This window comes from Myxocyprinus asiaticus, chromosome 5 (genome assembly GCF_019703515.2).
Source record: "Myxocyprinus asiaticus isolate MX2 ecotype Aquarium Trade chromosome 5, UBuf_Myxa_2, whole genome shotgun sequence".
NCBI lineage: Eukaryota > Metazoa > Chordata > Actinopteri > Cypriniformes > Catostomidae > Myxocyprinus > Myxocyprinus asiaticus.
In genome coordinates, this window is record NC_059348.1 from 47,916,005 (window position 1) to 47,929,798 (window position 13,794).

General features: G+C 37.0%; 1 protein-coding gene across 1 annotated transcript in view; it reads left to right on the forward strand.

Annotated features, from left to right (window-relative positions):
- Nucleotides 1-13,794, forward strand: part of LOC127441219 (glypican-5-like) — a 194,242-nt gene that overhangs the window by 110,154 nt on the left and 70,294 nt on the right. The window contains exon 7 of the mRNA XM_051698394.1: nucleotides 5,275-5,395. Within this exon, the coding sequence (XP_051554354.1) occupies nucleotides 5,275-5,395 (121 nt within the window). The remainder of the gene's footprint in view (nucleotides 1-5,274; nucleotides 5,396-13,794) is intronic.

Below are 13,794 nucleotides of genomic sequence, written 5' to 3' on the forward strand. Positions count from 1 at the left end.
AAAATTATGAATAGGATGGTAGAATGCCATTTCAAACACAAGATTTCTTTTCAGACTGTTTAATTTCAAATATATGTGCCATGTATATTTATGCTTATTAGAGTATTGTGTTGTTCTTATATTGGAATTCATTTAAATGGATTCCTATTGGAATTAATTCTCAGTTGAGTCTCTACTGTAGCGCACTAATACAAACATAGTTACTGCCTATGTGGAGTGTTTCAAATCAGTCGCTTATGAGGTTCCATTTCTGTTAGGATGCTGCCATAGAAGGGAGCTGCCTAAATAGACAGAGGACAGCGAGGCAGCTTATTATGTTTTTGAACAGTGCCAGTGTGTGTGCTTAGTAAGGAAGATTCTAACACTTCTAACTCTCTCCTCTGTGTCACGCCCAGGGATTATAGGCTTTCTTTGTACACCATCATTAGAAATCTTTGTGTGTATCTTTGTGTGAGAAAAAAAAAAAAAGAGAGAGAGAGAGAGAGAGAGTGTTGGCCTTGTTTCAATGTGAGACATTAAATGAAAACAGCACAATATTGACAAAATTCGTTCATCATTTACTCAGCCTTATGTTGTTCCAAACCCATATGACTTTCTTTCTGATGTGGAATACAAAAGGAGATTTTAGGCAGAATGTTATCGTCAGTCACCATTCACTTTCATTACCGCTTTTTTGTATACAATGAAAGTGAATGGGGACTGAGGTTAACATACTGCCTAACATCTGCTTTTGTGTTCCACAGAAGAAAGAAAGTCATATGAAACAACATGAGGCTGAGGAAATGATGACAGAATTTTTGGGTGAACTACAGTAAATATACAGTTTCTGAGCGTGTTTAATAGATGATTCCAGACGTATTTATTGTGAGCTTGTGCATCAACCTATGCATTTCAGATCCAGCAGACAGATCTTTTGATCTTTTTTCAGACCAAACCTTTATCAATGTCTAGACTCTAGAGCTTTTGACGCAGTTTCTCTTTCATTTTCAAAAATAAAGATTGAAGATTGATCACAAAGGACATATAACAAAGAGTTTTTAGATGTCTAAAATTGACTAATGTTCAGTGATATGGCTTAATGGCCAATGCCTCCATAATGGGAGTGAATGTGGCTTAGTGGTTGAAAATTGTAGGCTAATAACCAATAGGTTGCAGGTTTGATTCCAGTAATGGGTGATTCATGAGCTGGTGGGCTTTGAGGGCTTAAAGGTACCCCTAGTTTTTACAGTGGTATTTTCCCTGTAGTAAAAATGTCATGCTAGTAGTTTTGGACATAAGCATCTGCTAAAAGAACAAGCCTGATCTTATAAAAAATTATGTGATTGAAACTATATTTTTGCAAAATGATATTTCATGGCTGTTTACATGTATTACAGCATTTCGGAAATGAAATGTCAACTGAGTGGCGCTAAAAGCAAGTACAATTTTCTCCTAAACAGATGAGTTTTTTTTAAGGCTAATGCTCTGAGTTTTAAATGAACAAAACCTACTTACCTCACTACCATAAAACGGAAACCTAACCGATAGTGTCAGAAAAAGCAAATGTGAGTGTGATGAGGAGGAGGGCGTGGCCGGCGCTGAGTCACCTAATCAGCAGGAGAGAAAGAGATAAAAGGGAGCTGGAGATGCCAGTGAGAGAGAGAGAGACACACACACAGAGTTATTTTGTGTGTGTCTTTTATGTTATGTTGAGGTTCATTTGTATCATTAAAACTTTATGTTGACTGCTCAGCCGGGTCCCAGCTTCCTCCTTTCCTGACCGAACAGAGGTCTTTTACAGTGAGATCATTTTGTGGTGCTTCTGTGCACAGATTTGGCTTGAATGCTGGAGGGTTGCAGCATGAAGCATCTACATGTTTCCATTGATCATGGTATAAATATTCCAGGGGTTTACCCCCCCCCCCCATCCCCCATGGAAACTACACCCTTGCTTCTGTGACACCTCCGGTTCACGTGTCGACTTGCATGCTCTTCAGGACTCTTACCCTGTGGTTGGTGATGCAATACAAACATTAAATTGTATCACCATACAAGTCATGCACTGTAGTAAAAGTGTTTTGATGTCATAAAATAACATTATGTGACAAATAAGGCAAAGGTAAGTGTTTGAACTGATGATCTGCAGTTTTACTCATCATTTATGTGAAAGGGAATAAAAGTCATTGTGTAGCACCTTTTGCATTCATTTCACCAGGAAACTGCTGTGATACATCAGCGAGCCACGTAAAACAAAAAACTATTTGGTATAGTTACGTGTTTTAATGAAACCAGGTTGGAGCAATCTTAAATGGTTTGGGAAATTATTTTAGAATGTGTCCAGATCAGGAGATTTCTGGTCTTTCTGTGTAGTTTAAAAAACCCAATTGAGCATGACATCTTTAGTTTTACAGTGTTGAGAGAATTTAGCTAAATACATCAAAGGATGTATGTGGCTCTGAATCACTGTGTGCTAGTTTATGTGAACATAAACCCATAAACCACTCAAAATTCACTTACTGCTCACAGTCACTGCCTCACATACATCCACAAACATCATTTTTCTGTTAGTGTTTGTGCGTTCTCATCACATCATAAAATTAGTAGATAAATAATGTATTTTAAAGGGTGTGGGTGGAATATGCATGGTTTCAGAAATAATATTGGCAAATATGTGTAACAGCATGATAATGAGAGTGATGGAACAGGTGTAGTGTACTTAGATGGCTTCTGTGTTTCTTTGGTTGTTTGTAACTTTGCTGAGCACAGAACATTCCTTTACGAACTGATAATTATTTTCTTTCTACACTGTATAAAGAGAAACTGTGCAGTTTTTACCTCAAAAAGCTATTTCTACCAGATCGGACCCTTAAAAATGACACTGACCAAATGTATGCATGTTGATTCAGTTGATTTACCCAAAAATGAAAATTCTTTATTTTATAAATACTTTTCTTTAGGAAATTCTTTATTTACAAAATTTTGAAGCTCCAAAAATCACATAAGTCATCATAAAAGTAATCCATCAGACTCCAGTGGTTAAATCCATGTCTTCAGAAGCAATATGATAGGTGTGGGTGAGAAACAGATCAATATTTAAGTCCCTTTTTACTCTAAATTCTCCTCCCTGCTCAGTCAATCTCCACTTTAACTTGAACTTTTACATTCTTCTTCTTGTGTTTTTGATGATTCACATTCTTCATGCATATCACCCCCTACTGGGCAGGGAGAACAATTTCTAGCAAAAAACTAACTTAAAAATTTATTGATCTGTTTATAACCCACACCTATCATATTACTTCTGAAGATTTGGATTAAAACACTGGAGTCCTATGGATTACTTTTATGATGCCTTTATGTGATTTTTGGAGTGTCAAAATTTTGGCACTCAATCAACTTGCATTGTATGGACCTACAGAGCAGAAATATTCTTCTAAAAATCACGATTTGTGTTCTGCAGAAGAAAGAAAGTCATACACATTTGATATGGCATGAGGGTGAATAAAAGATGAGAAAATTTTCATTTTTGGGTGAACTATCCCTTTAACATTGAGATTGTGAATTTATCCAGGGGTTGTGTTTGGAGATCAGGATGAGGGATAAACTGAAGAAGTGCTGAGTAGGCAGACACACCTATTACTGGCTTGTGCACCTCTGGTGAGCAACAGCTAGAGCACTAACGAGGCATCCATTCAGGACTCAGTTACTGCAGTGTGGACAAGCCAAAGGGGAGAAGGGATGAGTAGAAAGGAGGTATAAGGACATGGGCAGAGAGGAATGTGCTAAATCTCTAAAATGTGCTTCACGTGGTTACATCTAAATTAACTGTTTTTATATTCTCTTTCTCACTCTTTTTATCTGGTATGTCATTTATTTATTAATTTTTTTCCAACTGCATCCTTTTCTTTAGTGCTGTCTCGCTGTCATTCAGTACTGTCAAACTTTCTTTCTGGCTTTGACTTTGTCTTTTTGCAATTACGTAGCCCTTATTTTCTCTCTCACCCTGCTCTTGTAGAGAGTAGTTCTGACACTTTTTTCTGTGGCCTCTTACAGGACTCTAATTAGCCTCACATTTAACCCTCATTTACACCATTTATTATTCCAAAGGAGTCGTTTCTCACCCACTGGCTCATCAATACTCTCTGATACAAACAACTAACACCTCCCCTCTCCTTCCACAGCACACAAGGCAGCAATTAGACTTTATAATGTATCGTTTCTGTCAGGGGATCCCGAGTCAGAGCCTTATTGATCTCTTAGACTGTCACAATGGAATGCTGTCCATGTCATAGTTAAGCCAAACAGAGGATTGAAGATGTAAGCTTCCAAGAGACCTCAAAACCAAGGTCGATTTTTGAGGGGTTTAATTTGTTTTTTTTTTTAAATTCTCACACAAATGCACACACACTTAATGTTAATTTTACTTCTACATATGACAGCAATGTAATTGTCTCGCAAAGCCAATTTGTTCTTTTCTTAATTACATGCCCTCAGGATTTACTGAAATGCCCCATATATATATAAAAAAATGTCCTCATTGTGATTTTTTATTTATTTATTTATTTATTTACTTTATTACTTTATTTCTTCAGCAGAACACAAATGAAGATTTTTAGAAAAATATCTCAGCTCTGTAGGTCCATACAATGCAATTGAATGGTGATCAGACCTTTGTAGCTCCAAAAATTCACATAAAGGTAACAGAAGTAATCCATAAGACACCAGTGTTTAAATCCATATCTTCAGAAGCGATATAATAGGTGTGGGTGAGAAACAAATCCAAATTTAAGTCATTTTTTACTCTAAATCTCCACTTTCACTTTTACATCTGAAAGTCAAATGTGGAGCCTGTTTAATTTCACTTTCATATCTGAAAGTGAAATTTAAAGTGGAGATTTAGAGTAAAAAAGGATCTGTTTCACACCCTCACCTATTATATCGCTTCTGAAGATATGGATTTAACCACTGGTGTCATATGGATTCATTTCCTTTATGTGATTTTTGGAGCTACAAAGGTCTGATCACCATTCACTTCCATAGTATGGAACTACAGAGCTGAGATATTCTTCTAAAAATCTTCGTTTGTGTTCTGCTGTAGAAAGAAAGTCATACACATCTGGAATGGCATAAGGGTGAGTAAATGATAAGAGAATTTTCATTTTTGGGTGAACTATACCTTTAAGCCATTTATAGCCTTACACTGATAAAGGAAATCTGTTTAATGTGTAAATATCAAAGGTAAAACATGGTCCCTTATTAAAAAGTTACTGACTTTGTTTCTGTCTTTTTCTCTCTCAGTTATGAAGGAAGAGTGGTGGGAAATGGAGTCCGTGCTCAAAGGCAGAATCCAGAAGTGAGGGTCAGAGGTGCTGAACCTGTGCTTATGGAGGTCAAAGACAGACTTGAGCAGTTCAACCAGGTAGGGAATACCATAACCTGGTTACAGTACCACACATATCGGACACATCTTAAGAAGACAAATGTTCTCTAGGAATTGCTACACTTGTATCACTAATTGATTAATTTATATACAGATGTGCCGTTCCTAAGATACCAACACTATTGAACAAACTCCGGTTTGGGAGATTACTGTACAGTCACATAAGCCTTTTCCACACCAAATTAGAAATCAGTCAGCTGTGTCGGATGTTCATAGGATGCTTTGGAAAGAGGGTTTATATTCATTTTCTGGTCACCCTCAGCTAAACTGGCTCTTTAATGTGCTCACAGTTTCCAGAGAGTCATTTCACATTTTACAAATGCTCTCTTGCATTTTAAAGTAAACATTGAAAAATCTAAGGTATTTAAAGTATGTGACTTTGGATTTCAGTGGGTTGAGTTTTAAATTTGAAACTCAAAAATATTCATCGGCTGTGTCTTATGGGGAGCAAGTTTCTGTCAATGGCCTTGATAGATCCTCTGGTGATGGAGACATGATGCTATGGTAATACTGAAAATTTCGACAATACTTTGATGGTAGTAGAAATGTGCACTCTTAAGAAACTTTCCGTTGACTGAATTGTTGTTATTTTCTGTTCTCATTCTGATATTCCTGACAGTCCAATCATGCTTAAACATTGTTGCAAAGATAACAGAGGCAAATAGCTCTTTTCAGAGGTAAATTCAACAGCTCATCAACGCGATCCTGATGAACTGTACAATGAACTGACAGCTGAAATTCAGTCGATTTAACAACACCCAGTACAGAGTTTGTGAGATGTTTTACAGCTTTAGCTGAGAGCGAAGGAAGTTTTACAGAGGTCACATGTGGAAATAAGGCTGACTTTAATGGAAAGAAATGGAAATAAAGAATTAAATAGAGGAGAAGAGGACAGACAGGGCTGCAGATTAAATCAGTACAGACTGACCCAGCTGAGCTATCATCTGACTCCCATGTGAACCAGTGATGTCAGTAAACAAGTGTGAGACGATTATAGTCTAACACACACACACACACGCACACACACATGCAAAATGCACAACACATGTCCTAACCAGGCGTGACACAGCAAGTTTCCAGCCTCAAGTTTTCTGTCCTCACTGAAGTGCAAATTTATAGCTACATTATCAGGAACAGGATTTTGGACTAATTCTATCAATCTATCTATCTATCTATCTATCTGTCTATCTGTCTGTCTGTCTGTCTGTCTGTCTGTCGGACCGTCCGTCTGTCCGTCAGTCATTGTATCCATCTATGTTCTATAGTAGGGCTGGGTGATATGTTAAAAATATTTTATCGATAATCGCCTTGAAAAATAGCGCGATATACGATTGTATCGTCAACCCCCCCTGCCGAGGGTCGGTGAATATTTTTGCTTTATTGGTTTTGCTTAAAACACGAAAAACACAAACAAAAGACATTTCTAAATTCAATTGGCACTTTAAACTAAACGAAGAAAGCAATTAAAATAACAAAGTAAAAAAAAAAACATCTTATTTAACCACCTCCCCAAATCCAAACATTTACCATTTCCAACGGCCCCATTTGCAATCACGCAAGTGTCCGACAACAGGTGGAAAATTACTAATAGCCTACAGATTATGAACTAAAGACAATTATAAATGTAAAGATAAGAATAATAATAATCATAATAAAGCCTAATAATTTCCCAAAATAATACTGCCAAATGTGTGTTCTTATCGAATTTGTGTTTGATTACAGTTAATGCTGCCTAAAGAAAATAAAATAGAACTAAATTTTAGGTTCAAGGTGAACGTGCCTTTTACTATTTTATGATTAATCGCTTTCGTCTTTGTTTCTTTAATACAAAGAAATATATTACTGAACCTGCAGAGTTGCATTCACAATGCATGTTAACTGCGAACTGGTCCGTGGAAATAATCCGATAACATTGTCCTATTGCCCAGCCCTATTCTATAGTTTTATCTGTTGTTCTGTTGTTCTATTGTTCTGTCTATCATTTTATCTATCTATTATTCTATCTTTCATTCTATCTGTCTATTATTCTATCTTTCATCTGTTGTTCTATCCTTTTGTTTATTCTATTGTTCTATCTATCTGTAATTGTTTTGTTATATCTGTCAGTTTTTGTTTATCTGTCTGTCTGTCTGTCTGTCTGTCTGTCTGTTTATATCTTTTGTTTTGTCTATCTATCAGACAAATCTTTCTGTCAGACAGATTATAAAGATGATTATTTCTCTCATTCATACTGACCCCTGTTTCACCCTGATACAGTTAGGAATTTCTTTATCCTAGATAGTGAAGTCATTTTTCAATAGAAATATTTGATTTCCTATTCAGATTATGAATACTAAAAACGGCCGGAGGAATTTGTGCTCTATGTCACAATCTCAGTGCATGAGAAACATAATGGAAAATTGATCCTGTAGATTGTAGAAGATTCTTGAATGGGGAAATATGTTTAAAGAAACAAAGAGAGAGAGAGAGAGAGAGAGAGATAGAACAGAGTGATACAGAAGAGAGAGAATTGAAAGGAGCAGAGGTTTAGAAAACAGTGAAATATGAATGGCATTGGTTCTTTGTAAAGTGGTGTTTTTGTGATGCTAATAGCAGGCAGCACACTGAAAGACTCTCGGAATAAAAGCGGATTGTCCCTGAATCCCCTGACGATCTTTGAGGCAACAGTCTGTCCAGGTTGCTCTCTTCAGCCTTCTGAATCATGACCTTTCTTTCTTTCTTTCTTTCTTTCTTTCTTTCTTTCTTTCTTTTTCACTGTCTCCTGTCTCTCTCTACCTGTCTGTTAGTGAATGACACCAGTGAAGTGCTGTTCAGTAACACCTGTCACTATGGCAACTCAGAGAGTGCAAGTTATTTTTGTTTGACCTTTATGCTCTCAATGCTGAAGTGTTTAACAGTGTTTGTGTTTGCTGAGATAAGAGCAGTAACAGGGTGTCAGACTGTTCGATCTGCATCAAACACACATACACCCTCACACACTCATCAGGGTCTTAAGAAGACTTCATGTGGTGGAATCATGTAATGTAAGTGTAGTCAAAAACGTATGTCTAGTGCAGAGAACCAATTTTCAAAGGAGACAATTTTAAAATTTTTGGATGATGAATTTTTTCAAAAGAGCCATACCACAAAGCTAATAATTTACTGTTTTCAAAAACCAAGTTTTTCAATAAAATAAAATGTTTATATTGCCCATAGACTTCTCAAAACACAAAAACAAACAAATATGCAAAAATGAATAGGTAACGTTGCAATATAGAATTGAGTACACGTGTTTGCCATCACGCAAGCATCCATTAATGACACCAGGTGAAAATTACTAATAGCCTACAAATTAAGAACAAAAGACAATTATGAATGTAAAGATAATTATAATAATCATCATAATAAATAAGCCTAATAAATTCCCCTGTGTTCCCCTGTTTTCTTATCGAATGTGTTTGTATTGTGTTTTGGTAATAAAGTTAATGCTGCCTAAAGAAAATAAAATGGAACTCAGTTTTAGTATTACTTTATGATTTAATCACTTTCGTCTTTGTTTCTTTAATACAAAGATACCTGTATATAATAGTTGCATTAACAATGTGTAAGAGCGAACTGCTCCGTGGAAATAAAGCAAACTAAACTCACAGCACCTCACGAGATGATGGGAGATCATTTGCAGCATTCTCATAGATAACATTATTCTTGCAAACAGTTTTCAGATGAATGAAACAGAGAAAAAGGAGTGATAACTCTTTACATGCACTTGTTCCACGAGACAGGGTCCCGTTGCACGTCTCTGAACAAACAGAGAATCAGACACGAGCATTGATGGCTTTTCTTTTGTCTGTTCTTAAAAAATATAATAAAGTGTGTTTCTTCAAGCGCTTGTCTTTTTGACTAACAGCATTTCTTGTCATGTGTCACTCCGAGACATTTTACAGGTCACCCACCTGTTGCGGGTAGCTGAGCAAAATTACTCGCGCATGAAATACCTGCATTTGGACGAGGAGCTCGCGAACTGGATTGAGCCTCGTCGCATTTGGCTTGTAGCATGTGCTATTTCACATCCTGGGCGCACATAAAAAATAACTCATAGAAAATGCTCTTAATAGCTAAGATCAATAGTTATTAGGAAACGAGGCCCAGAACTCTATGAATGTGCGTGTCTTGGAGAAGTGCTTTCATTGCACTCATGAATAGCAGAGATTAATATGCACACATTTCAAATCAGATGCGCATCGGCGGCTTTTCTTTTGTCTGTTCTTCAAAATATAATCACATTTCTTCAAACGCACGTCTTTGTGTCTAATTTCTTGTAATAATATCACTCCGAGAAGTCTTACAGGTCGCCTTCCACAGTGGCTGGTACATCAGCAAAATACTCTGCATGAAAAATTAGCATTTGGCGGGTGTTCATTTAAAACCTTGCTCACCAGGAGTAGGCTGTACGACAAATTCAGGAGAAAGGAAATCAAAACAGTGTCTATGACTTCAAGCTTTGCAATCACACCCACTCTTTCTGCAGGAAAATTATTTCTAGAAAGTTTTAAACGATCATGTGTTGGTGAATGTTGAGACACCCAGCGAGCCATTTGATTTTGAACAAAGAGCTACTTGTGGCTCATGAGCCATTGGTTCCCGACCCCTGGTCTAGAGAATCTGCAACCATACTAGTATCCCAGTTGTTCTTTACATGTGAATGAAGGACAGTTAAAAATGTCACAACTAGGGCTGCACAATTAATAATAATTAATAATATATATATATATATATATATATATATATATATATATATATATATATATATATATATATATATCAATTATCGCTGCAGAAATCAACTAGTCCTGAAAAGTGTCAATTACATCATTCCATTTAAGTCTACTCTCATAGTGTCAAACAAAGTTTTTGGTCCGTTGTGTGCAATATGAAAATGCAGTAGCAAATCAGAGCCTTTTAAATTAGTCTATTAGCATGTCAGAAACGACAACCTAGTATTCTGGTGTTGTTGCGTTGCTCACTTTGTGGCAGGGGTATTCAATTAAAGTTCCAAGAGGTCTGATCTCTCCATTTCCTTTCCAGCAAAGGTCCAGATAATAATAACTTAATCGGTGTCAGTATTCAGTATGACTGTGATATATATATATATATATATATATATATATATATATATATATTTATATTAAATAGTTATTATAAGTTATTATAACTTCACGTTGGCAGCAATAGTACTTTGTAAAAAAATAAATAATAATAAATCCTAAACATTTACAATAGTCTCTTCAAAACTGTGCAGGGATGAGGACATTGGGCGGTCCCAGAGCAGCCAAAGTGTTGGGGTCTGAGGGATCTTTTATACAAAAAAATTAAAAGAGTTAGAGTACATCAGTCGAGGGCAGTTGGATATGAATATTGAAAGATAAGATCAACAGTTCATTTTTAAGCTGAATGACAGCAGTTTTTGTGTCTGAATATATTTTTTACATTCAGAATACATACAGTTGTGCTAAAAAGTTTGCATACCCTTGGAGAATTGGTAATATATGTACCATTTTTAAAGAAAACATGAGTGAGCAGGCAAAACACATTTCTTTTATTTCTTATGGGATTCATATTCAACTGTAGGTTATAACAGAAAGGCACAATCATAAAACAAAACATGGCAACAAAGAAAAAAATGAAATGACCCCCGTTCAAAAGTCTGCATACCCTTAGTTCTTAACACTGTGTATTGCCCCCTTTAGCATCAATGACAGCGTGCAGTCTTTTGTAATAGTTGTCTATGAGGCCCCAAATTCTTACAGGTGGTATAGCTGCCCATTCATCTTGGCAAAATGCCTCCAGGTCATGCAAAGTCTTTGGTCGTCTTGCATGAACCGTACGTTTGAGATCTCCCCAGAGTGGCTCGATGATGTTAAGGTCAGGAGACTGTGATGGCCACTCCAGAACCTTCAACTTTTTCTGCTGTAACCACTGGAGGGTCAACTTGGCCTTGTGCTTAGGGTCATTGTCGTGCTGGAAATTCCCTAGAGTATCCCATGTGCAGCTTTCATGCAGAAGAATGCAAATTGTCTGCCAGTATTTTCTGATAACATGCTGCATTCATCATGTCATCAATTTTCACAAGATTCCCCATGCCTTTAGAGCTCACTCACCCCCAAAACATCAGTGAGCCACCACCATGCTTCACAGTGGGAATGGTATTCTTTTCACTATAGGCCTTGTTGACTCCTCTCCAAACATAGCGCTTATGGTTGTGACCATAAAGCTCTATTTTGGTCTCATCACTCCAAATTACAGTGTGCCAGAAGCTGTGAGGCATGTCAAGGTGTTGTTGGGCAAATTGTAACCGGGTATTTTTGTGGCATTGGTGCAGTAAAGGCTTCTTTCTGGCAGTTCGACCATGCAGCTCATTTTTGTTCAAGTATCGTCATATTGTGCTCCTTGAAACAACCACACGTCTTTTTCCAGAGCAGCCTGTATTTCTCCTGAGGTTACCTGTGGGTTTTTCCTTGTATCCCGAACAATTCTTCTGGCAGTTGTGGCTGAAATCTTTCTTGGTCTACCTGACCTTGGCTTGGTATCAAGAGATCCCCGAATTTTCCACTTCTTAATAAGTGATTGAACAGTACTGACTGGCATTTTCAAGGCTTTGGATATCTTTTTATATCCTTTTCCATCTTTATAAAGTTCCATTACCTTGTTATGCAGATCTTTTGACAGTTCTTTTCTGCTCCCCATGGCTCAGTATCTAGCCTGCTCAGTGCATCCACGTGAGAGCTAACAAACTCATTGACTATTTATACACAGACACTAATTGCACTTTAAAAAGCCACAGGTGTGGGAAATTAACCTTTAATTGCCATTTAAACCTGTGTGTGTCACCTTGTGTGTCTGTAACAAGGCTAAACATTCAAGGGTATGTAAACTTTTGATCAGGGCTATTTGGGTGATTTCTGTTATCATTATGATTTAAAAAGGAGCCAAAAAACTATGTGATAATAAATGGCTGTATATGATCACTATCTTTAAATAAAAGACAGTTTCTTTGCATGATCAGTCATATTTTTAAAATCAATGCCAAAATTTCACAATTTCTGCCAGGGTGTGCAAACTTTTGAGCACAACTGTACCTATGTATGGGACATAGGAGGCCTTTTGATAGATCAACAAATACTCTATGGGTGTTCAGGGGTGTCCCCTGAAAGAAAATGAAATAAAACTGAAGTGTGAATGGACCATTTTTATATATATTCCTTAAAGTGACAATCTACTAATACAAACACATTTTACCTAATAGTGCAGCATAAAAATTCTAGATATAGAGGCTGTAGGTATAAATAGGCTGACTATGAAATAAAGGAAACGTTCTCAACAGCAGAGAACTCTACTAGGATAACTAGTCATTTCAAAGATTTGGTTGTCTTTATTTGCAATCCATGCCAGAGATTATGACATTTTTGATTAATTTTCATAAAATTAGAACAAAAATCTGTTTGTTTGTTATGAAAGGCTCGTGACATGCTGATTAATGAAGCTACATTTAGATAGGTTGAAAAAACGTTATAGGCGCCACGTTAACGTGTCCTGTCACGAACCTGCCTTAGCTGAACCATCGGAGTCACATATCAGACAGATGCAGATGGTTTCACTTTGCTTCATTCTTGTTTTTTGCAATGTGTTTAGGTGAAAGAGGCTAGTATCCATCTATATTGCTGCTCACTGTGTCTCCACTACTGTGTTAAAATAACCGCGCCTGCAACTCTATTTATCAGGGTTTATGCGGCACCTTATGTCTATAGCAGGGAGAGAAAGGCAACGCGTGGGGAGCGGGAATAAAGTGTGTTTGGCGGTAGAGATAAATATTAATTAGTGTGGTGTGTACAGCTCCATAGTTTTGACAAGTTGCTCACTTGAACTGTAGAAACAGTAAGATGGAGCAACCATTGTCATGATGCCACGGTCCACTAATATGTGAACGCTACTTTATGGGCTCTAATTTCTTGAGTGTGCTATGTGCTACGACCATGCGCAACGTCTAATCCAATTTTTGTGAGAATGCTAATTCTAAGTGCAATTTTCGTGCTAGCGAAAAGAGCAAATGGGCATGGGTGGGAGTGTTTGCGCTATTGTGGGTGTATGCATGCAAACTGTTGGTGTATTGAATGGTAATGAAGTGGCGCAAAGCACAATTTGCTATTTTCCTGAGAAATAGGTCGTTGCGCTAAGACGTTTCAATACCATGTTTTAACTCAGCGCAAAGTTCAAATTCAGTTCCTGCATTTGCAGTTTGGAGATTCCACCAGCAGGTGGTAATAAAGTTCATGTCCAAATTCTGAAAGTACAGAACATCAAATTATGTCCATGACAATCGCAATTTTTCAGGCGTAATCGCT